This window comes from Lampetra planeri, chromosome 53 (assembly GCF_965212315.1).
Source record: "Lampetra planeri chromosome 53, kcLamPlan1.2.h2, whole genome shotgun sequence".
Classification (NCBI taxonomy): Eukaryota; Metazoa; Chordata; class Hyperoartia; order Petromyzontiformes; family Petromyzontidae; genus Lampetra; species Lampetra planeri.
Window position 1 is genome coordinate 960,720 of NC_136159.1, and position 27,647 is coordinate 988,366.

At 52.2% G+C, this 27,647-nt stretch overlaps 2 protein-coding genes and 1 non-coding gene across 9 annotated transcripts in view; 1 reads left to right on the forward strand and 2 right to left on the reverse strand.

The window, feature by feature from the left end:
• Positions 1 to 5,599: 5,599 nt before the first annotated feature.
• RPS15 (ribosomal protein S15) lies at positions 5,600 to 11,783 on the reverse strand. Its single transcript, XM_078617276.1, has 4 exons — positions 11,391 to 11,783; positions 9,757 to 9,845; positions 7,939 to 8,173; positions 5,600 to 5,776 (listed from the first exon to the last, which is right to left on the reverse strand). The coding sequence occupies exons 1-4, from the start codon at positions 11,391 to 11,393 to the stop codon at positions 5,663 to 5,665; spliced, it is 441 nt and encodes a 146-aa protein (XP_078473402.1). The 5' UTR covers positions 11,394 to 11,783; the 3' UTR covers positions 5,600 to 5,662.
• A 205-nt stretch (positions 11,784 to 11,988) lies between these two features.
• Positions 11,989 to 12,060, reverse strand: TRNAM-CAU (transfer RNA methionine (anticodon CAU)). Its single transcript has one exon. It is a non-coding gene; the product is annotated as a tRNA-Met (tRNA).
• A 3,292-nt stretch (positions 12,061 to 15,352) lies between these two features.
• EPB41L4A (erythrocyte membrane protein band 4.1 like 4A) overlaps positions 15,353 to 27,647 on the forward strand; it is a 43,355-nt gene continuing 31,060 nt past the window's right edge. For all 7 annotated transcript variants that reach the window (XR_013588551.1, XR_013588552.1, XM_078617285.1 and 4 more), the window contains exons 1-2: positions 15,353 to 15,626; positions 22,397 to 23,126. Coding sequence is in view for 5 of the 7 variants with exons in the window: in XM_078617285.1 (XP_078473411.1) it covers positions 23,016 to 23,126 (111 nt within the window). In the remaining 2 variants the exon portion in view is untranslated. The remainder of the gene's footprint in view (positions 15,627 to 22,396; positions 23,127 to 27,647) is intronic.

The following is a 27,647-nucleotide window of genomic DNA, read 5'->3' on the forward strand; positions in this document are numbered from 1 at the left end:
CGCTTCTTTTTTGCCAGAGCCACGCCCCCTCACATCAAACAGGCCTCGAGCGGGGGGCGGGAGCGGGGTCCGAACGTGACCACGCCCACCTCGCCAGCAAGCCACGCCCACTATCAAGCCACGCCCACTATCCGGCCACGCCCACCTCGCCAGCAAGCCACGCCCGCTACGACGAAGAAACCGATGGGGGGGGCGGCATCGGAGCAGTTCCCAAGAAAGCCACGCCCTCATCGCGATAAGCCACGCCCCGTTACTTGTTGACCACGCCCACTTATTTCGACCTCCCAATCGGAGCCACTCCCCCACCCCGGTGTCAGCCAATGGGGCCGACTCGATCACGTTTTAGTTTCTGACACCGCCCCTACTGGAAATCTGTGAAAGAGCTTTATAGCTCATCCGATTCCTCCAGGATGGAGATTCGGATTAGTGGGTCACGCCCCGACTGGACATCTGTGAAAAAGAGCGTTATAGGTCATCGGAGTCCTCGAGTATAAATACATATTATGATTGTGATACAAAGGAATCAATTAGGGGGGGGGGGGGCTCGTAATAAGAGCCACGCCCCCAAACCAAACCACGCCCCTTTCACTGCCGCGTCCACTCCCCAACAAGCCACGCCCATAAAATGATCGCCTACGTCCATTTTTACTTCTTGGTTCTTTCGGTAAAGTCACGTAAAATGGAATAAATAAAATAATGAAAATAAAACATAATAAAATTTATTCTCACGACGTTTCGACCACAACGCAAGCAGCCGTGCTCAGGTGGAGAACCTCGAGAACAGGTCTGTCGACAGACCTGTTCTCCACCTGAGCACGGCTGCTTGCGTTGTGGCCGAAACGTCGTGTGAATTTATTTTATTATGTTTTATTTTTATTATTTTATTATTTCCATTCTACGTGACTTTACCGAAAGAACCAAGAAGATGAATCCCTGCAGTCACGAAATAAGCTTTAAATCGAAATACGCCCATTTTTTTACAAACTAACCAATGGGGCTCTCCCGTTGGAGCCACGCCCACTATTCGGAGTTCAGCTTGTCTCACGTGGTAGGCGGGCATGGATCGTCGCCGCGTGTGAGCGTGAGCGTCGTGCCGGGTGGTCGAGGGGTTCTCGACGCATTTGGCAACCAACCACTCCCACGGGAGGCAACCCAAACACCAACACGCACTAAACCCCGCCGCCTCCTCCCAGCCCCGCCCATGCAGCAGTCGCCCCCTCGTGGCGCGCGCGAACAACACCGCAGCATTAATGAACTCTGCCAACAACACACGCACAGCCCCCCCACACCCTACCCCCTGTTTGTTAATCCACTGCTGGACGGTGGCCTCCTCCCACGCATGTGCGGGTCGTGGAGGTGAATTGAGCGTGGGGCGAACTGCACTACCACGTGTCTCCCGCAGCATCATTCACAGTCCCACGACGGTACAATCATTGCAATTTACGGCCCACTAATTAATCATTTATCGGGTGATAAAACTGACGATTTACAGACCCATGAAGTCTCTTGTCGATTAGTTTGTTGAATGCAATTACTGCCGTAAAAACAACTCGCATTCGTCAACAACATTTTATGACCTTTAAAGGAAAATATACAATCGGCGACGTTTCGACCACACACACACACGTGTGTGCTGATGCATAGCTGTCAACCCATACGGTTTACCCGCATTCTTGTACAAGAAAATTGAGTTTTCAGGACAATACGGCCTACAGCCGTTTCAATACGGACATTTTTAGTTTTGTGTATTTTTTTGTGTTTCTCCCTTGTGATGGGACTTTGTAGGATGAACGTTGAGATTTGTAAGGGCACGGGGTGACCACTACGGTCTGAGTCGGTCTGTAATGAGGTAGGCACTGATAAGGGGTTGACAGGTATGCTGATGTATGTGCTATGAAGGAGGGTCATTGCCCGAAACGTTGCCACGCGATTGCAACTGTTTGCCGAACATCCCATGTTGACTGGGACACGCGTTCATGTGTAGTTCATTGCACGGTGGAGTCCACGCATATCACCACGTGGCAGATTTATCCGGGGATGATTATGAACCGAGGTGTAAACACCAAACCAAACAAAACCGTAATCCTCCGAGGTTACACGGAGCCGTTCGATTGATTTTGCGCGTACGTGGATCATTCCCCGCGATGTCATGTACACAATGGACTGTGTGCACGTGTTATAAAGAAGGGCCCTCTTCATATATCATCCAATGCTGGACGACGGAGGGCCTTCAGCACAACGTGCAGGTAAGTCGTGGTGATGAACAGTCCGTACGACTGCCTCAGAGCGGACTGAGAGGGGAAACACCGTACAGATATAAGAACAGGTTTTACTCTCTCTGGAAAGAACACACAGGTGTTAAGATGTTAAAACACAAAACTTGAAACCTTTTGTAGGGAATCATATCTGCAGTATCCACATATACCCGTGGTGAACATGCAATAAAAAAACATGCTCTCGTCGTAAAATGTTTCAGTTTGTAGCTTTAACATCTTAACACCTATTATATTCTTGGTTCTTTCGGTAAAGTCACGTAGAAAGGAAATAATAAAATAAAAATATTAAACAATAAAATTCTCACGACGTTTAGACTACAACACAAGCAATCATCAGGTGTGAAACCCACAGCAAGAACATTTTATTGGTGATGAACAGTCCGTACACGACTGCCTTGCTGTGAATTTCACATCTGATGATTGCTTGTGTTGCAGTCTAAACGTCGTGAAAATTGTATTGTTTAATATTTTTATTTTATGTTATCATTTCCCTTCTACGTGACTTTACCGAAAGAACCAAGAATATTAATCCCTGCAGTCACGAAAGCTTTATATCAAAATATTAACACCTGTTTCATTGACAGACAAATCGCTAACCTTAAAATACAGTCGTTCATAAAGTTGAAGGCGGTATAGTACTATAGTAATAGAGCTAGTGCAGAATCATTGAACCGGAATTTATAGCTGAAAACATTTAGCGCGTGGCTCTTGAATGTGTGGGGCCCGTAGCATTTGCTACTTGTGCTACTAGAATGATCCGGTATACTGGAACCAGCAGCCAGTCTCGCACATCCGACCGCTTATCCAGACTCCAGCCGCAGCTGAGCTCTCAATATCGGACGAAAACAGTCGCATTCCGGGCGGCGGTGGCGACGCACGTGGCCTGTAATCCAGCCCTCGTGGAGGCAGCGACAATGGGTGGTACGCCTGTTGGCGTCGTCTGGTCCAACACCAATGGAGACTAGGCTCTAAGAAAAGCTGTCTCGGGTGTGGACCAATCAACTTCAAGGACAGTGCATATCATTATCAGTTGTTTCTTTTTGTTTGCATTTTGACTGTGTTGTTGTTATTGCAAACATGACCCCTTGTATAAAGGTGTCAGTTTTTGTACCAGATGAAAGGGTAAAAACCTATTACTATTGGTGGATGGCACAAACATTGTGAAGCTCCCTCCCCATGGATGTCGAGGGTGCTGTACTCTGGCGCGTCAGGAGATGGCGGTACAGCCAAAATGTGGGCTCCTCCACCAGTCCCGCCTGTGCCGGAGTAGTTATCACCTCGTAGGCGTGAGCATTCTCCAGGTGATCGGCTTGAATCCCACATATAAACACTCGTTCATTGACCGACAACACCTTCATATAGAGACGCAGTGGTTCTCAACCTTGTCTGGCTACTGCGGTTGAAATTAGTTTCAACAGAGTACCTTGCCCGACTCAACATAGCTCTGAGAAATAAATGAATGAAAAACGAACACCTCTACTTTAACCAACTGTCCATTTAGTGAGGTTATCCTCACGAGCCAGGAACTGCGAGGAAAACAAAATAACCATAATAACCATTCTCGGGGTCGCTCTCTACGAGTGAGGCAACGCTGTGCAGCGGCGCGTTACAAGTTGATCATATTTCGTGCGATTCGGTCACAGGAGTGTACCTGTACACAATGTCCGTGTCTATGCATGCACGGGGTTGTTCAATGATAAAACCCATAATAAACACGTCTCAGAATCCGTTATCGCTTCTGAAAGCCAGGAACTGGGAACAGTTTCCGGCGGGATGAGTAAAGAATGTTATTGGCACGCGCGCAACGTACTAACGATACAGCAGGTCGTCACGGCGTGATGCATTTCAATTATTCAAACAGCATTTTTTATTTTACCAGGTAAGGGCCACTGCGCTACATAAATATTTGTCAGAAGCGACCTATCCGCAAATGATAGCTCAAGTGGCTTACTACATGAACATGTATAGCACCCAACTACTCTTCAACGTATGTTTATATATTTTAAAAGAGAAACCGGAAAACCTGGAGAAAAATCCACGACCACATGCAAACTCCAAATATACAGGCGTCAGGGTCGGGGATCGAACCCACGGCGTCGTGCATAGAAGGCGAAGAGTTGGTAAGAAGCGCAAATTAAATATCGCCCAGGAGCCGAGTTGTTTGTACAATTACCGTACTTTGTATTGCGAAAGCACACATTAAAGCATTACCTTTTACGAATAACACACACACCTGTATTTACAAAGGTCACAGGTACAGTGCATTCCTCTTCTTCAGCAGGCACCCGTTAAGATTCATATATCCGTTGCGGTTAAATCCACCTTTTTGGCGAGTATGACAAGTCATTTTCAAATAACTATTTTGTTGCTATAGAGGACCATCGCTCAAAACGTCACCTATACCTTCCCCTTTCAAGACCAGTGTTATCGATTAAATGTGTTGAGTGTTTTGTTGTGCTGCTTATGCACCACTGCAAAAGCGGCATCACCAGATAACTGAATTCAGATGTATTGATGAACCAATCAGGCACAGCACACGTCAATTGGCGCAATGTGGTGGCGATAAACCTGACCACGCCGAGACCACTTGGGCAGCGCGATCTTGTTAGCGCTGTTCGTAAAACACTTCAGCAATGAACCATGACCGTTCCCGTTAACTTCCCTCATTGATTCCTCCTCTATGTTGAGGACGCAGCCTACCGGACTTCGTTTCATCTCATGCAACGTTCACTCAACACTGCGTATCACACACTCGCCCACCGACTCAAGACACTTGCTCATCTGCTCACCCACTCACGATAGGTCACAACTCCCCTTCCCTTGCTCTGCTCCACTCTGAAAATCTCTTTCATCCCCTATTTTTCCTAAGCTATAACCTTTTTTTTCAAATAAAGTAAAATATAAGTATCCATTCTAACGTCAATAATGCGGTTTGTTTTTGACTTCTTGGGAGGGTTGGACTTTTGAGTTTGTTCTTCAGCAACCGCGACTTAAGAAAGAATATTTGCTGCATGAAAATTTTAAATCTCAAACCAGGCCATCGCTTGACATTCGCGTATCATTCCACCAAGCGGAATTGCAGCATTGCACAACCACCGTCTCGAAAGAAATTGGACACGACATGCCAACAACAACCGCACACGTTGGTACAAAGCATTTTCAAACATTCCATTAGTCGGGCTCTCTCCCATTCTTCTTCAGCTGCAGCAGCGGCCCTTTCACAGACAACTCAAGCGAAAGAAAACAACACGGTGGAGGCGGGCATCCGTTAAAAGCTGCAAACCAAACATCAGAATGGCTCAAAGACGACTCGGGGAAAAGGATACTGGGATTTTTTTTTATTTTGTATTGATTCTGAACAAAATCAAGGCATGTGCACAGAGATTTTACTTCAGCGGGATAAAACGGGAAGAGTGGGTGGCACCGATACCGGGCCGACCGTGCTTCACGGGCTTGTAGGTGATGGAGAACTCGCCCAGGTAGTGGCCAATCATCTCGGGCTGAAAGAAACACAAGCACACCACAATTATTTACACCCAGGCGAGAGTCCACCACCACGGAGATTAAATCTTTTTGCAAACGAGACGAAAGGTAAACACGAGCAGGATTATATTACAAGTGTACACATTCGTAGGTGGGAGGGGGACAAATGCCACACTGAATTAGCAGCATTTTATTGCAGCCTATACCTTTACACACATTACACAACCCACAGGCAAATTCAAGTTGATTTTGTTTAACCAGGTGAGAACTGGAGACCAGGAATAGTCCAATTTGCAAGCGTGCAAATGTGTAGGTGACCTATTAACTTCATTCATCAATAAAGATTAGTATCATAACATACAAAGCTATACTGTATTCTTAAATAGAATCGTGGTTAAGAGTTCTACCTGTATCTAAACATAGAACTAGCCAAACATAGTGATCAACGCAGGACACTTCTCAAAGTCTTGAGACTCAATGCGGTTTCCAGGGTAAAAGGCATTATTATTACTGCTGCTGGCCTTTTGTAGCTGCTTTGAAAGCACTGGGGATTGATGAGCCGCACAAAGCTTTTCAGAAAGCCTCTGGGTACGAAGAGGAAGCCTCCAGCAAACGGGAGATGCTCATGGTTTGCCCCACTAACTTGAAGTGTTGCCATTAAGCATATTCATTTAGGAATGCCAAACATGAAAAGAAAACATTTAAGTGAACTTTCCAGAAAAAGACTGATGCATCGCCATTATAAAGGCCCACAACAAATCAATCCGCTTTTACAAGGGATTAACCCGAGCAGACAAGCAGTGGGCTTTTCAGCCGGCTTGGCAAACGTACGCACACAACTAGATGCTGCCTTACTTTGTCTCGCTGTGCAAACAGCTGCAGTTCCCACTCCGTAGCAGTGGAGCTAGCCATCACGACTTAAACAAATAGGTTTAAGACCAAGAGACCCTTCGAATTTTAGGTATGATTCTGTAATTAATATAAACTTATGTCATCCAAGGTGAGCGATTCATAATTATCAATGATAATTCAGAACACAACTTGCCATGTCATGGACCCTGCTGATAAAAACCGAGTTATATATTTTTCTATTGTAAAGAATTGTGGGCATGGCAAACAATCCTTACAAATTATGTACTATTGTACAGGCGCCCCTCGAGTAATGCGCCCCCCACCTGAGCACGAATTTGCAGTTACGCGATTCATCATCAAGGAACATACTTCACACTTATGCTATGTGTTTCAGTTACGTGCTCAAGAAAAAAACGAAATAGAAAACTTACATTTTTTTTGTAAAAAATATTTTTCAAATAAAACAATGTAGCACGTTATGCAAAGGACGTCTGTATTTGATGGTTGGCCACTTGAATGAGTTCTGTTGCGCTTCTCTAACGTTCAGAATGTTTTGTGCAAGGTTTTATGAACTTGGAAGAAGACGGTAGCAGGGAACGAGCAGTGCGAGGGGTGAAGCTGTAGTTGAATTACAAGTCCTTTACAATTCTACGACGTACATGTACTTCGTCGGAACGAAATCGGGAGAAAATAACTTAAACGGTACTGAGGCTCCCAAAAAGCCATGCGGGAGGACGTGGCAGTTTGGCACCAGCTATTGTAGAGTGCGATCGTGTTGCTGCAGTTCTCTGCGGTGAGTACAATGCCTTTAAAAACAGCGGCGTTATACGGTTAGCGGTTAACGCCAACCGCTTGCGCGTTCCGAGATTCAGGGGTGAACAGGACCCACTCTGCAACTTGCAGACGTCTCAAAGGGTTAAGTGACGCCGCTGCTTTAGTTTTCATGTGGGATTAGAATGTATCATTCAGGGTCAAGTTTGGGGTGATGTGTTTAGAGGATAGATGTTAAGGGTTTAAGACTGTAGTGTCTAAGACTGCCCATTGGTGAAACTGTCCTTTGGCTCAACTGCTCAATGGCTCAACTACCAAGCTGAGAGATGGAATGAAATTAGAGTTTATTTGATTGGTTACACGGTTGGTTCCCGTTTATCCAGTTTCCCGGCTATTTTACAAACGAGATACGTTGAGCCCAAGCACAGCCACAACAGGTTAAATCGGTGACCTGTGTATTGCCAGTCCAGTGTGCCGACCAATACACCCGCAGCAGCGAGGGAGACCGTAGCCTCAGGCCCAAAATAACAAAAGGACGAATAAAACTTCTTAGTACCTTGACTTCGACCTGGTTGAAGGTCTTGCCGTTGTACACGCCCACCATGCTGCCCACCATCTCGGGGATGATGACCATGTCACGCAGATGCGTCTTCACCACCTCCGGCTTCTCCAGCGGTGGCGCGTCCTTCTTCGCCTTGCGCAGGCGCTTCAGCAGAGACAGCTGCTTCCGGCGCAGCCCACGGTTGTACCGTCGCCGCTGGCGTGCACTGAACATCTGCATCAGCTGCTCACTGCGTAGTTCGCACGCGATCACGGGGAGACACAGGCACGCACGCGGCACACAGAAACACAACATCAGATTAAGGGGTATCGGAATGTCATCTTACACAAAATCAAAGATCCTTAAGGGAGTGCTTTTCTTTTGCAGCACTGTTTCCGGTCAGAAGCAGGAGATAACTTTCTTTCATTCAGATAAAAAAAATCCTTATTTTATCATGTTTTCCAGTAAGCATTTGTTATGGACACAATTTTCATCGGTCCTATCGATTTTAAAAGACACACGCAAGAGGATATCCAACGAGGGAGATGGATCAATAAAATCAGCTTGTGCGGAAGTACTAGGTGGATTATTACATTGCATGATAGTCTTCCATTCTTGAATGGCAATATAATGTTCAGGAGTTAAATGCCAATATCGAGGTCTGCCCGTCACAAAGAGAGGGTTTCAGGAGAGTTTGTCTAGTTTTCCTATTCCTCCATTGAAGGAGTGAAGACTAGTGGTTCATAAATGATTGCATGGCCACAACCGCACTACTATGGCTTTTCTCTATAGCTCTACTGATCATATATTAACGACATCCACTTTACCCAGATGACTGTTCTGTTTAAGGTAACATGAAAAGTATACCGTCTCCCACCTAGCAGAATAATGAGCGGTGGGGGGGCGACTTGGGAGAGGCCTTCAGATCATGGCTACTGATGCTGAAGGCAATGCCGACATGGTGAGTTTCGTGCCACAGAAATGTTTTTGAACACGGGGATAAAGACCGCTTCCCTTTCTCCCAACCCTCTCCCCCACACCATTCAAGCGTCACAGTAACTCTAGCCTGTGGTTCCCATTGCCGGCCTTGTTAATAACCAAAGGCGCCATTGAGCTGGAAAGCCGAGCTGCTGGGCTCCGGACATGTGAAAGCCACCGACGTGAGGGGGCACTCAAGCACGTCGCTACAGGCTCAGACCGAGCTCCTTTTCTGCAGGAGCAATGTTAACGTTTCGCTCGAACAACAATGCGGTTTTGCCCCCTACAATGGAAAATTCAGTGGAATAGAGCCACAGCCGTCTTGATACATGGCTCTGTGAAAGGCTCCTCCCACGTTTCTAAACTCCCTCCCCGCAATAGTACGCAGATTGAGCTGTGTCACGTCGTCACGAGACGACGTATCCATTTGGATCTCTCGCAGAGCGATGCTACGCTTCACGCTGTGGAAGCGGATGTCATAGAAATACCTCAGATCCCTTCAAGTGACCTTTTAATCCACAGTATGGGGCAACACTTTCCCACTCACTCTACCAACGACAGAAATGTTCTTCACATGAGAGTCAAACCAATATTTTTCAAAGTTCAGGGCTGAAATTATGTCTCATAAAGTGCAATTAACATGACGATTTTGCTGTTGTTGTGAAGTCATTGGTGACCATGCTGAGACCGTTATCTCCACTACAACCTTGCTTTAATCACACGCAGGGCCCGAAACCCGGATTCAATCCCAACATCATAGCATTGGCAGCTCGACGCTCGAATCTCCTGAGCCACCGGGCAACCTCCGGAGTCACCACTCGCCTGTGACGTCCACCCACGTGACCTACTACTCACTTGGACATGTCCAGCAGCTGGTCCAAGTCCACGCCGCGGTACGTGTACTTGCGGAAGGTGCGCTTCTTCTTCTGGTCGCCTTGATCCGCCTGCGAGGGACGGCGCAACCACAGTTAGAGGAGACGTAAACACGCCGCCGACTGGCACATGGATATGCCTGCTGCTAGTGTAACACTTCACATGAAATACATAGTAATGACAGTATTACATGCAGGTATCGTACGAGGCGGACACCACGGTCCCCGCAGATTCATAGCAAGTAAGTACGAGTCCCTGACCCGTTAACATTTTTACGTTTGGCTCCCCAGAAAGGCCCGATTCTCAAGACACATTTTCAGGAGGGTCCTACCGAGTTTTGCAGTCGTGGCCGACGCTGCTGCTGCGTGTAACCCCAATTGCGCAATTCGCAGGTAACTTTTAATCAGTCATGTACAGTATTGGGAAAATACCAGTAACTGTGTGCTAGTTTGTTTAACCGATTCAAGGAAACGGAACCTGGAGCAATCCCATGCAGAACACGGGGAGAACAAGCCCTTCACAATACCAAGGTGACGGAATCTAGAATAAAACCCAGGGAAGTGTTACAACTGCACCGCCGCCCAAAACTCTAAATAACCACTGGGACTGTGTGCTAACTTGTGTCTTATTATGGACACAGCGCATGCGAGAGACCCGAACTGTTAAGAGAACCAGGCACCGACCTCAAGTGAAACCAATTATTTGATGCTGCTGCTGCTGCGTTGTGGCAGTGGTGCACGGGTCCAAATAACAAAAACACCTCAACAGCACCGCTTTTAAATATATAAAACTTCCGACGTTTCGGGCAACGGCCTTTCTTCATAGCTTACATTAAAGCGTCTTCCAACTCCAACCACGCGTGCAGGTCGGCGTTCATCCTATACAGTATTTTATGACCCCGAACCGATGATGGAAATTCTACATTCCCATACCGGTCTAAGTTTTTTTTCCGGCCTCAATTTTGCGACCAATTCCTTTTCCAAAGCAACTGGGAGGACAAAAGTCAAATGAGAATAACTGCGAACGTTATCCATATCGACTCTTTATAAACTAAACAACTCTTGAGATCCCCACTCTGTCTTGACATGCGGTGAGGTCTTCATCCAATAGTGGATTGACCAAGGGGCTAAAAGCTACGTAAAACGTAAATGTATATATACTACAACAGCTTCACTCACTCCCTTGAGCACGATCCTAACACCGAATAGTACTGCACACTCCGAGTCTATTGCAATCAGTAAAAGGGGTAGGATAAGACTATCCTGAGGGGATTTTAAAAAGTTCCAAAAATATAATGCAATATTAAAAATAATATAACAATTCACAACCGCTCGCCATGTACAATAAAACTACATTCATAACCACGTAACCATTGAACATCGCTACACTCAAGAGGAAGCCTCGCCGACAAGGCCTTGCCGATAAGGCCGCGCCGCGCACACTAACCATAATGAGACAAAAACACAATATTCCGACGCCATCCGAGACAAATGAATGCGCGAACGCGAGCGAGGGGATCTTTCCTTCGCGGGGATAGGCGATGGAAGTCGCTAGGAAAGACAGGGAAGGCGATGCTAAAGGATTGGCGAACGACGCCGAAACACCACCATACTCACCATCTTGGAGGCCGCTTGCGAAAGAGGGGGTGAGAGTTCCCGCGGGACGTGAGTTATCGCGAGATGTAACGGTACATTCGATTCCGTAGTATGGATAAGAGCGCGCGGCGTCGCGAGATTTGGATTTGCTCGTTTACATAAGCGGCACAGCGAGGGATATTGGATTTACTAATTTACATAAGCGGCTGAGTGGGTTTGGATTTGGTAATTTACTTGCGTAACGAGTTTAAAATGCTAATGTATTTGTTTAGTAAAACCTCGCAGGGTCTCAAACATCACTCAACACATTCGTCAATCACACTGTGTGTGTGGCCTTCAAAGGGAAAACCAACAGGCGACGTTTCGAGCAATGGTCCTTCTTCACAGCAACATAGAGAGAGGTCTGCAAAGTGTAAGTCGTGAGTCTCAGGATTTGGTTAACGAGACGTTCCCCCCACACAGCCACAATTATCTGAATGTTTTAAATGAATTATTTGACATCAGTTATCTATTGAAAAATATAGAGAAGACTTAATTTATTAAAGAAATTTACCCCAAAAAAATCTAGTACTTATTTTAAAAAAGTAATCGCTGTCGAAAAATAAAAATAAGTAACTGCTAGCAGAGGATGGTTTCGATCCATCGACCTCTGGGTTATGGGCCCAGCACGCTTCCGCTGCGCCACTCTGCTTGGCGATTCCACCCACCTCACACGACCCCTATATACACACAATAACAATACACACATAACAACAATACACAACAACACGCACTCTCACACATACTGCCATGGCTTTGTATGTGATACTCTTGGGTTTTTTCGGTAAAGTCACGTGGGTAAAAATAAATAATAAAAATAATAAAATAAATAACGGTAAAAATGTACATATTCATATTTTTTTTATTTATTTTTACCTACGTGACTTTACCGAAAAAAACTAAGAGTATGAACCCTTGCAGTCACGAAAGCTTCATATCTAGAATTTGTATGTGATGTTGAATTTTTTTCACACCACACATTGCCAACCGCGTTAATCGGAGGTGTGCGATGGAAGGACAACAAACTAAACACAAGGCAGTTCTAAAGAAATTAGCTTTCAATCTATTTTTAAAATACTGTGGTGGAGGGCCATTGCCTGAAACGTCGCCCATTACACACCAGTTATAAAACAAATCAGTGGCGCACGAGCACAATAAACTAAAAGACTCAACACATTAATCAATAACACTTTGTGGGTGGCATTAATAATAAGTTTACCCCTTCTTCAAAGCACATACATTAAACGAATGTATGTACTGTATGTTGAACTTCTTTCGCACCGTACCTAGCCAACCGTACTAATAGCACACAGATGCACTTTACCCAGTCAACATTCAACGTTGCATCAACGTTGGCACGCTGCTGGAACAGTTGGCCCGACGCTTCTTGTTCACTCGATGTGCCATGAAGAAGGGCCACTGCCCGAAACGTCACCTTTTGTTATTTTGAAGGCCACGGTGTTATTATTGATCAGTGAGGATGTTCATTGTGCGTGTCCACCACTGCCCAACGCAGCAGCAGTATGGCCCAACATGTGAACTCTTATTGTTGAGGTGTGGATTGATATTTGTTGATATTTTAGTTTATACTTTGTGTATATGTTCGATTTTCGACAACACATTATATGACGTATTTAATATGTCCTCAATTATTAACAAAATATGAAATAATGTTCGATCGTTAACAATATAATGTATGCTGCACATTAACACAACTGATTAATCATAATTTGAATATTGGTCATGCAAAATAAAAAAAAATGATAATCCGTGACATTAAATCCACAGTTATTAGAGACATGGTATATAATGTATAAATGTCCTGCTTTTAAATGTTGAAAATCGAATATATATAAACAATCAAACATAGCAACGTGCATGTTGAACTTATTTCGCTCCATACAGAGCCAATCGTGCTAATATATCATACTTTAATCAAGTTCAGTTTCTTCGCCAATAACTCTCCAACCTGATTCGCTTTCAGCTGACACAATAGTCAATGTATCAATACTCAATGAATCGTTTCGTTTTGTGTCAAACTATCGAACCCATGTCCAACAGAGTGGGGCCTATACCAGTGGCGGCTCCTGCAAAATCTCTCAGGGGGGGCAAATGTCTGGATGATTTATAAGGATAAGGTCCACCCATGCAAAGGATAAATTAACAGCTTAAGCATGTAAAGGCAACTTCACTTCTTTAATATTAATGAAAAACAAAGTGACTCTTACAATACATCTTGTTTGTTTCTATACTCACTATTAATACAATCCACTCAAGTTTCTTTTATTAAAGATTCCACTAGGTGGCGATAAATAATATTGTTGGATGAAACGTGCTTACGTATGATGACGTAAGCACGTTAGTGCGAGCCCTCCCGGAAGCCATAGAGAATGCATTGCAGCGCCCCCCGTTCGAAAAAAAACATATTTGAATGTAAGTCTATGGGAACACTCTGGGCGATTCTCAGCCGGAGTGAAATCGCCCAAAAAGAGGCGGTACTCCACAGAACGTGACATGACGCTGATTGGACTATATCCAGAGGCTGACAGTGACGGCTAGCGTGACTCTGTGGTTGAATGACATTGGTGGTGCGTCGCCCAATCGCCCTAATGAAGAAACCGCCCCTGGCCGATACACGTCTGGCAGTTCACCAGAATGAATCGATTTGTTCTAGCGAGCCTGGCTGCTGACGAGACGCTGCATTCCGGATTACCGTGGAAAAAGAGCTTGATAGCTTATCGGATTCCTCCGGTATAAATACATCTTTAGATTCTGAAAGTCGAAACCGGTCCAGAGTTTTGATTGTTGAACCAATGCTGCTGAAACGATGCCGCCCCACCCCCCCCCCCGAAGGCCGTGTCGCTGATGGGATGTGTAAAGACATAGTTTAGTGGTGTGGAAGGACAGATGTGGGATTGGAGATATAAGCAGGACTGTCTCGCTTATCTATTACATTCTTTGCATCCATAATCTACATAAGGGACGACCTCACCCAACCCCTCCCCTCACCCCGCCCCTCACCCCCTATCCCCTCCACCACCTCACCCCGCCCCTCACCCCCCTATCCCACCACTCCACCAGGTCACCCCGCCCCTCACCCCCCTACCCCTCCCGTCCACCACCTCACCCCCTACCCCTCCCCTCCACCACCTCACCCCGCCCCTCACCCCCTACCCCTCACCTCACCCCGCCCTTCACCCCCTACCCCTCCCCTCCACCACCTCACCCCGCCCCTCACCCCCTACCCCTCACCTCACCCCGCCCTTCACCCCCTACCCCTCCCCTCCACCATCTCAACCCGCCCCTCACCCCCTACCCCTCACCTCACCCCGCCCCTCACCCCCTACCCCTCACCTCACCCCGCCCTTCACCCCCTACCCCTCCCCTCCACCATCTCAACCCGCCCCTCACCCCCTACCCCTCACCTCACCCCGCCCCTCACCCCCTACCCCTCCCCTCCACCATCTCAACCCGCCCCTCACCCCCTACCCCTCCCCTCCACCACCTCACCCCGCCCCTCACCCCCTACCCCTCCACCATCTCAACCCGCCCCTCACCCCCTATCCCTCCCCTCCTCCACCTCACCCCGCCCCTCACCCCCTACCCCTCCCCTCCACCACCTCACCCCGCCCCTCATCCCCCTATCCCACCCCTCCACCACCTCACCCCGCCCCTCACCCCCTACCCCTCCCCTCCACCACCTCACCCCGCCCCTCATCCCCCTATCCCACCCCTCCACCACCTCACCCCGCCCCTCACCCCCTACCCCTCCCCTCCACCACCTCACCCCGCCCTCGGCCACCTCAACCCCAACCACGTGACATCGTCCCTTGCTGTCGCCCCCGCTCAGCGACGGCCCCCTCCCCGTGTGACGTCACGTGGGGGCGGGGATGTGGGTGGGGGCCTCGACCCTCCCCCCCACAGCCACTGCCCGTCAGCTGCTGTCGTAGCAGCAGTAGCCAGCAGCTGCTGCCGCTGTCAGTCGCTCCTGCTGCAGCTGCTGTTGTTGCTGCTGCTGCTGTTGTTGCTGCTGCTGCTGTTGCTGCTGTTGTTGCTGCTGTAGCTGCTTCTGTTGCTGTTGTTGTTGCTGCTGCTGCTGTAGCTGCTGCTGCAGCTGCTGCGGTGCCGCCGAGGATGTCGAGCTCGCTGCTGCTGCTGCTGCCCCCGCTGGGGATGTTTTGATGACGTCCCTGGCGGCTCCCCCTGGCAGCTGAGCGGGTAAGGAGGGGAGCCCTCCCCGTGCCGCTCTCGTCTCTCTCGCTGTGTTCCCCTCGCCACTCTCTCTTATAAGCGTACTTTCTCGACTCAACCACTTTAACACACATTCCGTGTCAATAATACTACTGTGTGGACAACAGACGACGGTTCGGGCAATGTCCCTCCTTCATAGGTGTCAACTGTTGTTGCAGCTACTGCGTTACCTTTGACACTTCGATGGTGCTGTTTGTTGATGGCCGTCTGACGCGGGGGGGGGGGAAGCGGCATTCTCCATCTGAACGTGTGCGCTCCATCTCCGTGGCGGACGTGGCCGTGTCTGCTCGGGTGACCGCTCGAGGGACTTAATAGGCGCTCGCTAACTAAGTCACGTGGGGCCCTGTGGCGCAATACCCAACCAGGCCAGCTTCTCCTCCTTCTCGTCGTTGTTGTCTCTTCCACCGATGAGGTTCAGTGTCTCGAGTTGCCTGCTTCGTTACGTTGAACCTCCACCGCGGCCGCCGTCACCAGCCCCTGCTCACTCTCCACTGCTGAATGAGGGCCGAGTCCCGTCTCCCCCCCCCCCGCCCCCCGCCCCCCGGGCATCGATCGGACATCGATCGCCCCCCGCGTGCTGCTCCCAGGCACGGGCTCCGTGCCGCCGACTGCCTTCAATGAAGGAAGCTGCTGCTGCTGCCTTCAATTAGCGACCCAAGTTCGCCCTGCGGTGCCCCAGGTTACCCCTGGCTACCCCTGGCTACCCCAGGTTACCCCAGGTTACCCCTGTTTATCCCAGGTTACCCCAGGTTTCCCCAGGTTACCCCTGGTTACCCCAGGTTACCCCAGGTTACCCCAGGTTACCCAGTCAGCTGTAGCTCGCAAACGCCCAAGCCACTCCAGACGTTGGCAACGATCGCTCAGTCGCGATTGATTGTTAACTGCCTCGTCAATTAGACCGGCCAACTTGGTGACTGCCGTCACTGACTAGCCATGGCTAGGGCCTGTCTTAGTAACTATCACTGACTAGCCATGGCTAGGGGCTGTCTTAGTGACAATCACTGACTAGCCATGGCTAATGCCTGTGTAAGTGCAATCGTTACTCACTCACCATTAAAAGTGCCTGTCTTAGTAACTATCACTGACTAGCCATGGCTAGGGCCTGTCTTAATGACTATCATCACTCAAATTATATTTTGTTACTAGTTAGTAAGTCTCAGTAACTACTGTGAATACTCTGACTGTCTGGGTGACAGCAGTGACTACCTGGTGACTGTCTGGGTGACAGCAGTGGCTGTCTGGGTGACTGGGTGACTGGCTGGGTGACTGGGTGACTGTCTGAGTGACTGGCTGGGTGACTGTCTGGGTGACAGCAGTGGCTGTCTGGGTGACTGGGTGACTGACTGGGTGACTGTCTGGGTGACTGTCTGGGTGACTGGCTGGGTGACTAACTGGGTGACTGTCTGTGTGACTGCCTGGGTGACTGGCTGGGTGACTGGCTGGGTGACTGGCTGGGTGACTGCCTAGTTGACAGCAGTGAATGTCTGGGTGACTGGCTGGGTGACTGGGTGACTAAATGGGTGACTGGCTGGGTGAGTGGCTGGGTGATTGGCTGGGTGACTGGCTGGGTGACTGCCTAGTTGACAGCAGTGACTGTCTGGGTGACTGGCTGGGTGACTAACTGGGTGACTGGCTGGGTGACTGTCTGGGTGACTAACTGGGTGACTGGCTGAGTGACTGTCTGGGTGACAGTAGTGGCTACCTAATGACTGGCTGGGTGACTGTCTGGGTGACTGGCTGGGTGACTGTCTGGGTGACTGTCTGGGTGACTGGCTGGGTGACTGGCTGGGTGACAGCAGTGGCTACCTAATGACTGGCTGGGTGACTGTCTGGGTGACAGCAGTGGCTACCTGGTGACTGTCTGGGTGACTGTCTGGGTGACTGTCTGGGTGACTGTCTGGGTGACAGCAGTGACTGTCTGGGTGACTGTCTGGGTGACTGGGTGACTGGCTGGGTGACTGTCTGGGTGACAGCAGTGGCTACCTGGTGACTGGCTGGGTGACTGGCTGGGTGACTGGCTGGGTGACTGTCTGGGTGACTGTCTAGGTGACAGCAGTGGCTACCTGGTGACTGTCTGGGTGACTGCTCACCAGGCAGGGCTGCAGGGTCACGTGGCGGGGGTCGTCGTCACGAAGCTCCCGGACTCGCTGCTGCGGTGTCAGGTGACGCGCCCACAGGTCGGGACACGTTCACAAAGCCTCTCAGTGTCTCCCTGAGCCTCAAAGTCTCCCCGGAGCCTCACTGTGGCTCACAAAGTCTCCCCGGAGCCTCACGGTGACTCACAAAGTCCCACAAAGTCTCCCCGAGTCTCACTGTGGCTCACAAAGTCTCACAAAGTCCCCCCGAGTCTCCCCGAGTCTCACAAAGTCTCCCCGAGTCTCACTGTGGCTCACCGAGTCTCCTCGAGTCTCCTGAAGTATCCCCGCGTCCCACTGTGTGTCCCCGTGTCTCACTGTGTGTCCCCGTGTCTCACTGTGTGTCCCCGTGTCTCACTGTGTGTCCCCGTGTCTCACTGTGTGTCCCCGTGTCTCACTGTGTGTCTCCGTGTCTCTCCATGGCATGTCACTGCGTCTCCCCATGCGTCCCGTGTCTTTATGTGTCTACAATTGTCTCACAGGCTCTCGCCTCGTTTGTCTGTGTTACTCCGTGTCTCTCCGTGTCTCCCTGTCTCTCTCCCTTCATATCCTTGACGTTTCAGACGTATTCCCGTGTCTCCTCGTGTCTCCCCACGTCTGTTCCCCCCATCTCCCCGTGTCTCTTCATTTATCTCCCCGTGTGTCTGCCCCCACCTCTCCGTACCTCCTCCTGTCCCCCCGTGTATCTCCTCACTCCGCGTGTCGCCTCCTCCTGCGTGGTGTTGTTGTTGTTGCTGCTGCTGTTGTTGTTGTTGTTGCTGCTGTTGTTGTTGTTGTTGCTGCTGCTGTTGTTGTTGTTGCTGCTGCTGCTGTAGTGGTTTGCGCGCCGGTCATGGCTACAGGCAGAGCGTTGGCCGAGCTGGCACGGCCTTGGTGGCTTGCTGCTGCTGGGGGGGATCTCAGAGAAGAGGCGGCTGTGTTAGTGGCGAGCAAAACACATAAGGTGTGCATTGTGTGAGTGCGTGCGGTGCGCGAGCGTAAAAACGACGCGCGTGTGTGTCCGTGTGTGGCTGCGGTGTTGCAGTGGAGTCGAGTTGCACCGCGCTACGAACCTCAGCCGGGTCCTGGGCCTCCGGTAGATACACTCAGCCTGAATTGAGCAGCCGTGCAGCCGTGCGTGGTGCTGGCCCCGCCACCTCCTCGTGTGCCGTGCCGGCTGTCTTCACAGGTGGAGCCCCCCAACAGCACGTGCCCCCCAGCAGCCTCTGTAGAAGGCGAGGCAGGGGGGTCCATGCCTGTGTGTGGCGGTACAAAGCCCCAGAGAGAGGAGGGAGCGATTCGTGGCCTTGGCGAGGCCACGTTGTGTCTCTGCATCCTAGAGGACTTGCAAAATGCCGCTGGCGGGCAACATCAAATACAAATCCCCCATACGGACTTCAAAAGACGTGGGGCAAGTGCCGTTCGCGAGCACCTGTGAAGGCCGGATTTGGCGAAACTAGGGGGAGGTGTAGCCAACGCCACGCCCAACCGCCTTTGTCTCCCCGGTGCTGATGTCTTATACACACACGCTGCACTAGCTGGTCATTTAAGGCTGAGTCGACCTAGTGGAGGCCCAGGAGCAGCTCGGATATTCGCTGTCACTGAATTTTGGTCGGGGAGTGGGAATTTAACTCGAGTCGGAGGGCAGCGCGCTAACCACTGTGCCACCGCTCCCCACTCGAGCAGTGAGTGCAGCTTACTGAGCACACCGACACGGGAAATTCAGTGTCACCACCTCAAAACTACTGCCCGTTTGTGCCCGATTAGTGCCGCTAATTTGCTTATTGCAGCGACCTGGATTAATGTAACTTTTGGGCCATTTGTAAGTGGTAGACCGTGCGATGTGAAGTCCTAAAACTTAACTTCATACGGTACGCAGCCACGAGGCATTCACCACTCCACATCTGAAATGCAGCCCAGTGAACTTGGCCCATCACCATCATTATCACCACCGCCACCACCATCATCATCATCTTTGATGTGCCAACGCTTTGATCCCCACCTGGAAGAACTCTCGTTTCTCGCACTGCAAAATTGCCTTGCAAACGAATGACTCTGTCGTCATGGAGACTTGCGGCAGGCACCGGGAGCCAGGTTCACTCCCTCCTCCTCTCTCACTGCACCGCACTCCGATCGGTGTGTTCCTTCAGTCAGAATTTTAGGACGTTTCTCTCCCTTCAATTTATATCTCTCTCGTGCCTATGAAAGTCCTCTTTACGTTCAACTTGTGCGCGTAAAAAATATAATAACGAATGAATGGCTTGGCCTGGAGGTGGTCCCCGATGTTGATGATGCCTACGTGCTGCCCTTCCCAGGGCGCTTGTCGCCTTATCAGTCAGTCAAGTGTCAATTGGCGCTGCCGTGGGGGGTCCAATGGAGTGGTGGGCTCAGCGGTCAGCGCGCTCTGCGCTACGAACCCGACGACCTCAAGATGACATCGGTGATATCTGACCCGGCCCTGGGCCCACACGCTAGCCGGCGTGGTGAAGTATGGTCAACCAAGCGCACGCTCCACCGCTCGCCTCATTCATTCAGCAGCGGATTGCCAGACGGCTGTAAATGGTAATGATTATAATTATGGATACCACCGGCGTAGGATCTCCTAGGGCTTCTCAAGGTCTAACAGGAGATAAAGGCGCATCCCTGCAATTGCTTTGCTCACGTCACCGTTGGCAGAAGGGCCCTCTAACTTAGCCAACTCTAGAGGGGTGTATTGAGTCTACTCGCCCACGTTGATCTCACGTGGTCGGGGAAAAAGGTGAGCGTGCCCAAACTTCACCCCACCACCACACGCCGCCCGACCTCCTGATCATAAACTTACCGTGGTGGACTCCGTTTATACCGCTGGGTGGACAGAGGCGGCGGGAGCGAGAAGGCGGGCGGAGGGAGATTGTGGGAGGGATTTTGAGAAATCTGTACCATTGTTTCAGCTGCTGCGCCGGGAGATAGGAGCACGCGGCTGGCTGTCTGGCTGGTGCGAGTGGCTGCGTGGCCAGGTGGCTTGTGGGTCGTCTAACCCTGTGGCCAGGTGGCTTGTGGGTCGTCTAACCCTGTGGCCAGGTGGCTTGTGGGTCGTCTAACCCTGTGGCCAGGTGGCTTGTGGGTCGTCTAACCTCGTGACCAGGTGGCTTGTGGGTCGTCTAACCCTGTGGCCAGGTGGCTTGTGGGTCGTCTAACCCTGTGGCCAGGTGGCCTGTCTAACCTCGTGGCCGGGTGCCGTGTGGGCTGGCTGGTGCGAGTGGCTGCGTGGCCAGGTGGCTCGCGGGCTGGGTGGGCAATCCGTCGTGAAAACGCCAAACAAGCTGACGATAATGTCTCCTCTTCGACGTATCATAATCCGTCTCTCCACGTAATACAAATACGAGAATTCCACCCCCCACATCCCGTGAGCCGCACGTGCACGGCCTTCGTTCCTGGAGTGGGTTACATTCAGCAGCATTGATTCAAGACGAGCAACATCTCTGGACCGAGTCAAGCTCGCTTGCATCAATGCTGGTGAACTGCCAGATGTTTATAAGCAAGGACCGGTTTCGATAATCAGTGTCTCATAAGGAGTAGAGTTAGGCTCCCTTGAAACAACGCTGTCGAACAGCCGGTCTTACAGGCAATGCCCCCTATATTTACGATATGGGTCACAGTTGTATCTTATCAATAAACCCTGGCAATACCTGAGATACACCTGATTGGATTGGTATGCCGGGTGATTGTCTTGGCTCGGAGCCCACCCCCATCTCGGTAGTGTCCTGGTTAATGTTTTACTGGCCCCCTCTCTCCCCGTGCCGGCCGTGTCGTGACCCCTGGCTTTTGTTTGTGCGGCAATTCACGCCGCCTCCTGCCACCGCGTCTGTGCCCAGTCAACGTATCCACGGCGACCCCGGGGCCCACAGAGGCCGCGTCTTCACCGCCTCCGCCGCCAGCTGGACCCGGGGCGTGCCGGGCCCGCTCCCTATCCCGCGAGCCTGGCCGCTCCTCCATCCGGACTCCTTTGTCTCCCCGTCGCTCATGTTTACGCAACGCACCGCCCGCGTGGTTTAAGGCCGAGTCAACGTAGGTGCGGGGCCCAGAACCACCTCCGATATCAATGCGGAACTTTGAAGTGTAACCCCCCCCCCCCCCCACGTCTTGAGTGTGCAGGGTTTTCTCCGGGATTCGCCCGACTCCTCCCGCACGAAAGCGAACGCTCGTTTCGCGGGATCGGTGAAGCATCCCGACGCGGCAGGGGGACCCCTCCTGGCAAGGGGGGGGGGGGGTCTTGAGACTCGGCGAGGCTTTCCGCGGGCTGACAAGCAACGAGGGGGGGGGGGGCATTGCTGCCTTGAGCCCCCACACTTGTGCTGGGTCGAGTAATGATTACCCTGGGCGTGCGGGAGAGAGAGAGCGAGGCCTGTAGCGTCCATTCACGCTTGACCACACTCGCCCCTCTCTCCGATGAGAGGGGGGTTGGGGGTGACTCAACGCGACTCAGGAGAGCCGCGTGGACTCGGCTGAGCAATTCTGTCACGGCCTCCCCCCTCCCCCACTCGGCCACTCAACCGCCGCTCCCGGGGGACGTGGGGGTGGCGATGCGGCGATGAATGCCCCCCCCCACCTCCCGTCGCAAACCGTCGGCTTTGTCGTTGGCAGGGGGCTGCGTCTGGAGTGTGGCCGCGATCCGAGCGGAGGGAGCGGAGGGAGCGGAGGGAGCGGAGGAGCGAGGGGGAGAGGGGAGCGGTCGGCGGATGACACAACGAGAGCTCCTCGCGTCGTTGCCGCCCGGCGCGGCGCTCTGACGGCGGAGAAGGAGGAGGAGGACGAGGAGGAGGAGGAGGTGCAGGCGAGGAGGATCGAGAGAGGGAGGGCGAGCGGCAGCCGGCCGAGGAGGTGGCGTGGGGATGTGAGGGCCCCTGAGCGGGGTGGTGGGGGGGTTTCTCCACGCGGACGGAGAGGGATCGTCCCGATCAAAGCGTCCGCCTGGATTTTCGAGTGACCCTCGAGACCCGAGTGATCGTCTGGATCGAATGATCGTCCGGATTTTCGAACGATCCTGGAGACTCGAGTGACCATCGAGACTCCGAAGTAATCATCCAAATTCGCGTGATCCACCGGATTACCACCAAGTCGTCGTGCGGACGTCCAGCGGCGATATCTGCTGCCACCGGATCGCCCCCCTCAACCCCCCCCCCCGCCTCTCGCCGTACCACGCTGGCCCCCCACCCCGTCGGCAGGGCCCCCCCGTCGCGCGCGACCCCCAGGGTGGGCGAGGATGAGCTGCCTGTGTGGGGGTGGCGAGGAGGAGGAGGAGGAGTTCTACTGCGAGGTTCTGCTGCTGGACGAGACCACGCTGCAGCTCACGTCCCAGCAGCACGGAGTCAAGGTGAGGCACGCGGGGTGGGGGCCGCAGGGGAGCGGTGTCAGGCGGACAGGTGTGTGGGGGGGGGCACAGGTGTGATGTGTGCAGGTGTGGGAGTGTTGTGTATACACCGAGTGTTGGGGTGTGCGACAGCGTGCTGTGCAGGGGGTGCGTGTTTTGCGTTTGGAAATGTCCACGGGTGTACATCGTGTATACATCGTGTACATTGTGTGCGCGTGTGTGTTCAGGCGTGTGGCGTGTTCAGGCGTGGCCAGGTGTGCATCGTATTTGTGCCCGAACCCCATGTGGACATACTAGCCCTCGTTATAGCAACGTGGAATTTCCAATGCTGGATTAAAGACAACTCCCCTGTGCTCACTTGAGCATCATCATCGTCATCATCGTCATCATCGTCATCATCATCAGCAGCAGCAGCAGCAGCCATGGTCAATCCACTGCTAGATGAAGGTCTTCCCCAAGCCGCCCACGATCCTCTCTCACGATCCTGCGATGTGACGATCCACCGTCGCCGCTCCGTCTCCTCGGTGGAGGTCTCCTCCGACGCGTTCCGTTTCCCTCGGCCGTCACTCCACCCTTGAGCTCGACCATCGGGGGGGGGGGGGGCACCGTCCCACCTCCAGCCGTGGCTAGACGCGTCCCTCCCCGAGCCAGCGCCCACAGCCGGTGCACAAGGACTCGTCAACATCAACAACAACATCAACAACAACAATAACACATTCATCAATAACAACACCGTGTGTCCGTGGCCTCAGCCCCAAACGAGCAGCTGGTGTAGCGGTGCGTAGTAAACATCGCCACTGGGGAGACAAAGGTGGCCGGGAGTGGTGCTGGCCACCCACCCCCTTCTGTGCCATGCCGGCCTTCATAGATGCTGCTTGCTAGCAGCACTTGCCCCAGCAGTCTGTTGAGGCTGCACGGAGGGGGGCCTTAAAAGAGGGAACGTATAGGCCCTTCTCCACAGCGCACATCTTTTGATGAACTCCGAAGAAGGATCATTTCCCGAAACGTCACCTGTCATTATGTTCTCTCTTCTCAGGCCACACGCCTGCGTCGGCCTGTCCTGACAGACCGACGCCATGAACCTGGCCGCTCTCCCTAATCCGTGTTGCCTTTCTCCTGCTGTCTCTCCAAAGTGCATCCTCGGCAGGGACGCGTCTCCCTCTCCGCACGTCTTTGTGTTCACTCTGCGGTTTTCGTGTTTTGTAAAGGACCGGACGCGACGCGGGGGAGGCGGTACATACCGACGTGTAAAAGACAAACAACTTTCATCGAGACGCGACCTTGACATCTGCACTCCGGACGAACCCCCAGAGAGAGAGAGAGAGAGCGGCTCACGTTTGAACTTTTTTTGACGAACAAAAACAAATCTGGGTTGGTGCAGCTCGGTGTGGCGCAGCGGTGGCCAGGAGTCTGCGTGACGCAGCACAGATCTCACGGCAAAGTCCGCGGCAGTCAACAGATTTTTCTCTCGGCCGAAAACCGGCGCAGTTCGGTGGCGATGGCGTTTCGGTTCCTGCCGCTAAAAGGGCGTCCGCGAACGGAGTCGCTGAGGACCGCGGGGTCATGGAACCACAAGGTCGCGCGGTCACGGGGGTCACCGGGTGACCGAGATGACCGGCATATGCACCACCTGTGCTCTCCGCTGTGCCAACTCGCTGCATTTTATCGGTCCGGCGCTCCGCTCGTTGTTGTGAGCGTCACTCCTCTGCCCTGTGTTGTTGTTGGAGGGTGACTGCCTCCAACTGTCCAGTCACAGCGTCCTTCACGAGCCTCCTGCGTAGAGGCCAATCTTGACACCGCTGGTACCATTCATCTGCAAGTCCACTCAGCTCCACATCCTCCTCTACCACATCAGTTAATCTCTTCTCTAGCCCATGCCACACCCGTTACAACTGCAGACACACAAAGACAAATATCCCCCATATAGCCTTTAACAGACTGTTGGGCCAAGTGCTATTATCAAGCACCGATTAAGACTGGAATGGCACACGAGGGGGTGGGTGGCCAACACCACACTCGGTCGGCTTTGTAATTCTCACACACACACCAAGACAAAAACACACAGTCTCAAACACTCTCACACACTCACTTACCCACGCGCACACACTCACTCACACACTCACTTGCCCACGCATGCAAAGACAAAGACACACACGCTCCCACATTCTCACTTACGCACACACGCTCGCACACTCGCACATTCTCATTCACTCAATCGCACACACACACACAGCTCCCAATCGCTCAAAGACAAAGGTACCCCTCAAAGCCTTTAACAGACCATTGGAGCGAGTGCTGTTAGCGAGCACCTACGAAGGCCAGGACGGCACACGAGGTGGGTGAGTGCCCATCAACACCACGCCCGGCCGCCTTTGTCACTCACCCACACACACGCACGCACACCCACACACACTCTCACTTACACACACACACACTCTCACTTACACACACACACACACTCTCACTTACACACACACAAGACCTACTCCTCCTCCTTCTTCACGCCGGCTTTGTTCCCCTGACAGCCCGGGCCGTGGAATGCGTGGCAGTGGTGACGGCGGCCTCCCCCGAGCGCGATGAATGGGCGGCCGCGCTCCGACCGGGCCACTGAAAAGGAGAGAGGCATTCCTCTCCAGCCAGCCCCACACTCGTGGGGGGGGGGGGTAGTGGGGGGTAGTGGGGGGGTGGTGCTCAACACAGACCTCTTCATTATGTGCCTGTCCCGAGGTGCAAAGTGAGTTATCGCGCACGGTGCGTGTCCCCCGCGCGTTTTGCCCGAGGGGGTTTTTGTTGTAGTTTTTGTTTTTTGTGTTTAAAGGGGTTGCACGCTATGACGACGACGACGACGACGACGACGCAGAAGGGTCGTTGCCCAGAACGTCGCCTGTTACGGTAACATCGATGTGTGACGCGCCACTGCCGCCGTAAAGATTCGGGAGGTGCGCGGAGGAACCATGGACGAGCGGGAAGGCGGCAGCAGCGATGAGCCGGTGCTACCAGTAATTGCCCAAGCTCCCCGGTCCTCTATATATACTGAAGGTGTCATCACGGCCAATGTGTACGTTGTTTATACAAGTGGGAGGAATCCGTAGCACCTGGAGAACACCCACGCGCGAGAAACACTCAATCCCCGTACAGACGGAGCAGGTGCAGTGCACATTGTGCGGCACGACATCCTGGCAAGCCGGGGTACGGCTCCTCCTCAAGGCCCGCCAGGAGGGGGGTTGGAACGGATGGGGATTAGTCCACACTGTGCTGTACAGCCGGCTCCTGGCAGGGCCAGGGTTACGGCTCCCCCTCGACGTCCACGGGGAAGGGAGTTTCACACCATCTGTGCGTGATCCACCAACCCTTGCTGCTGTATCACAGGCAGCCACGTGCAGCGTAGCCACCACTGCGTGGTGTGTGCGTACCGTCTCCGTGAAACTCTTACATATACTTTCCCGTTCAGGTTCCGTAATTTTTTTGGAACTGGCGATACCATTGATTGATTTATACGGGAGGGTGCTGCGTTGGGTTGTTGGTTCAGCTGTTCTGCATTTATTTTACATAGGTTTTACATGTTCACGATAATGTCAATAGCAATGATTGATGAGGACGTGAATTTGCCCGTGACCAGGTCACCCAGAGAGCTTGAAATTTCATCAGATCCCAGAAGCAAAAGCTGGGTTTGGGCCTGGGCTGTGATGGGCGACCCCACCGTGCTATGCGGTGGACAGCAGAGGTTGGGTGAGTGGGTGGGCGAGCGGTGGGTGGTTGGGCGAGGAGTGGGTGGTGGGTGAGTGGGTAGGTGGGTGGTGAGAGATGTACAGAAGCAGTTAGTGCTGCGCTGCGCTACAAACCCACGAACCCACTCGTGGCCAACGTTGGTGACGAATATCTCCGTACGAATCGGACTGGGGCCTCACTCTCGGTAGACTCGGCCTTAGTTGAGCGCCTGGTGCGGTGCGTAAACAACATCGGCATTGGGGAGACAAAGGGGGCCGGAAGTGGTGCTGGCCACCCACGCCCTCTCGTGTGCCGTGCCTACATAGGTGCTGCTAGTCGCGAACAGCACTTGCCCCATCAGTCTACTGAAGGCTATAAGGGGAATCTTTGTGTTTATCTTTGGTGAGGGATAGGTGGGAGTATTGTGAGATGGATGTCGTGAATGTGGGCCTGGTAAGAGTGGAGGTGGATTTCGCCAGGGCTTCATGTCAGCTGGGTCCACCCGGCACACCACATCCAGTATATATCCCGCAGTTGGCTCTAACTGATAGTCACATGCCATCTACTCCAGCCTACCAGCGACCCGGGAAATACCCAGTGGACAATTTAAACCCTGAGCCGGCGTCACTCGTAATGCATCTGCAGGCGTGACGGAACTTCCACGTGCCTATGACGGGAGCTCGGCTGCTTTTCGCACATTACCGCGGCCGCTCTTGACCTCGGCGAAAGTGGCAGTGTCGGCTTGCGGTGAACCCTGGGGGGGAACAGCGGGGCGGCCGCAGAGAGGCCGCACTTGAGAGCCTGTCAGGGAACACT

Excerpts from the sequence above, each read along its gene's own strand:
- RPS15 (XM_078617276.1), bottom strand. Across the intron at positions 8,174-9,756 it reads CAGCTGCTGGACATGTCCAA|TGAGCAGCTGATGCAGATGT; the intron begins GTGAGTAGTAGG and ends CGAACTACGCAG. Across the intron at positions 5,777-7,938 it reads TCAACCAGGTCGAAGTCAAG|CCCGAGATGATTGGCCACTA; the intron begins GTACTAAGAAGT and ends TGTTTCTTTCAG.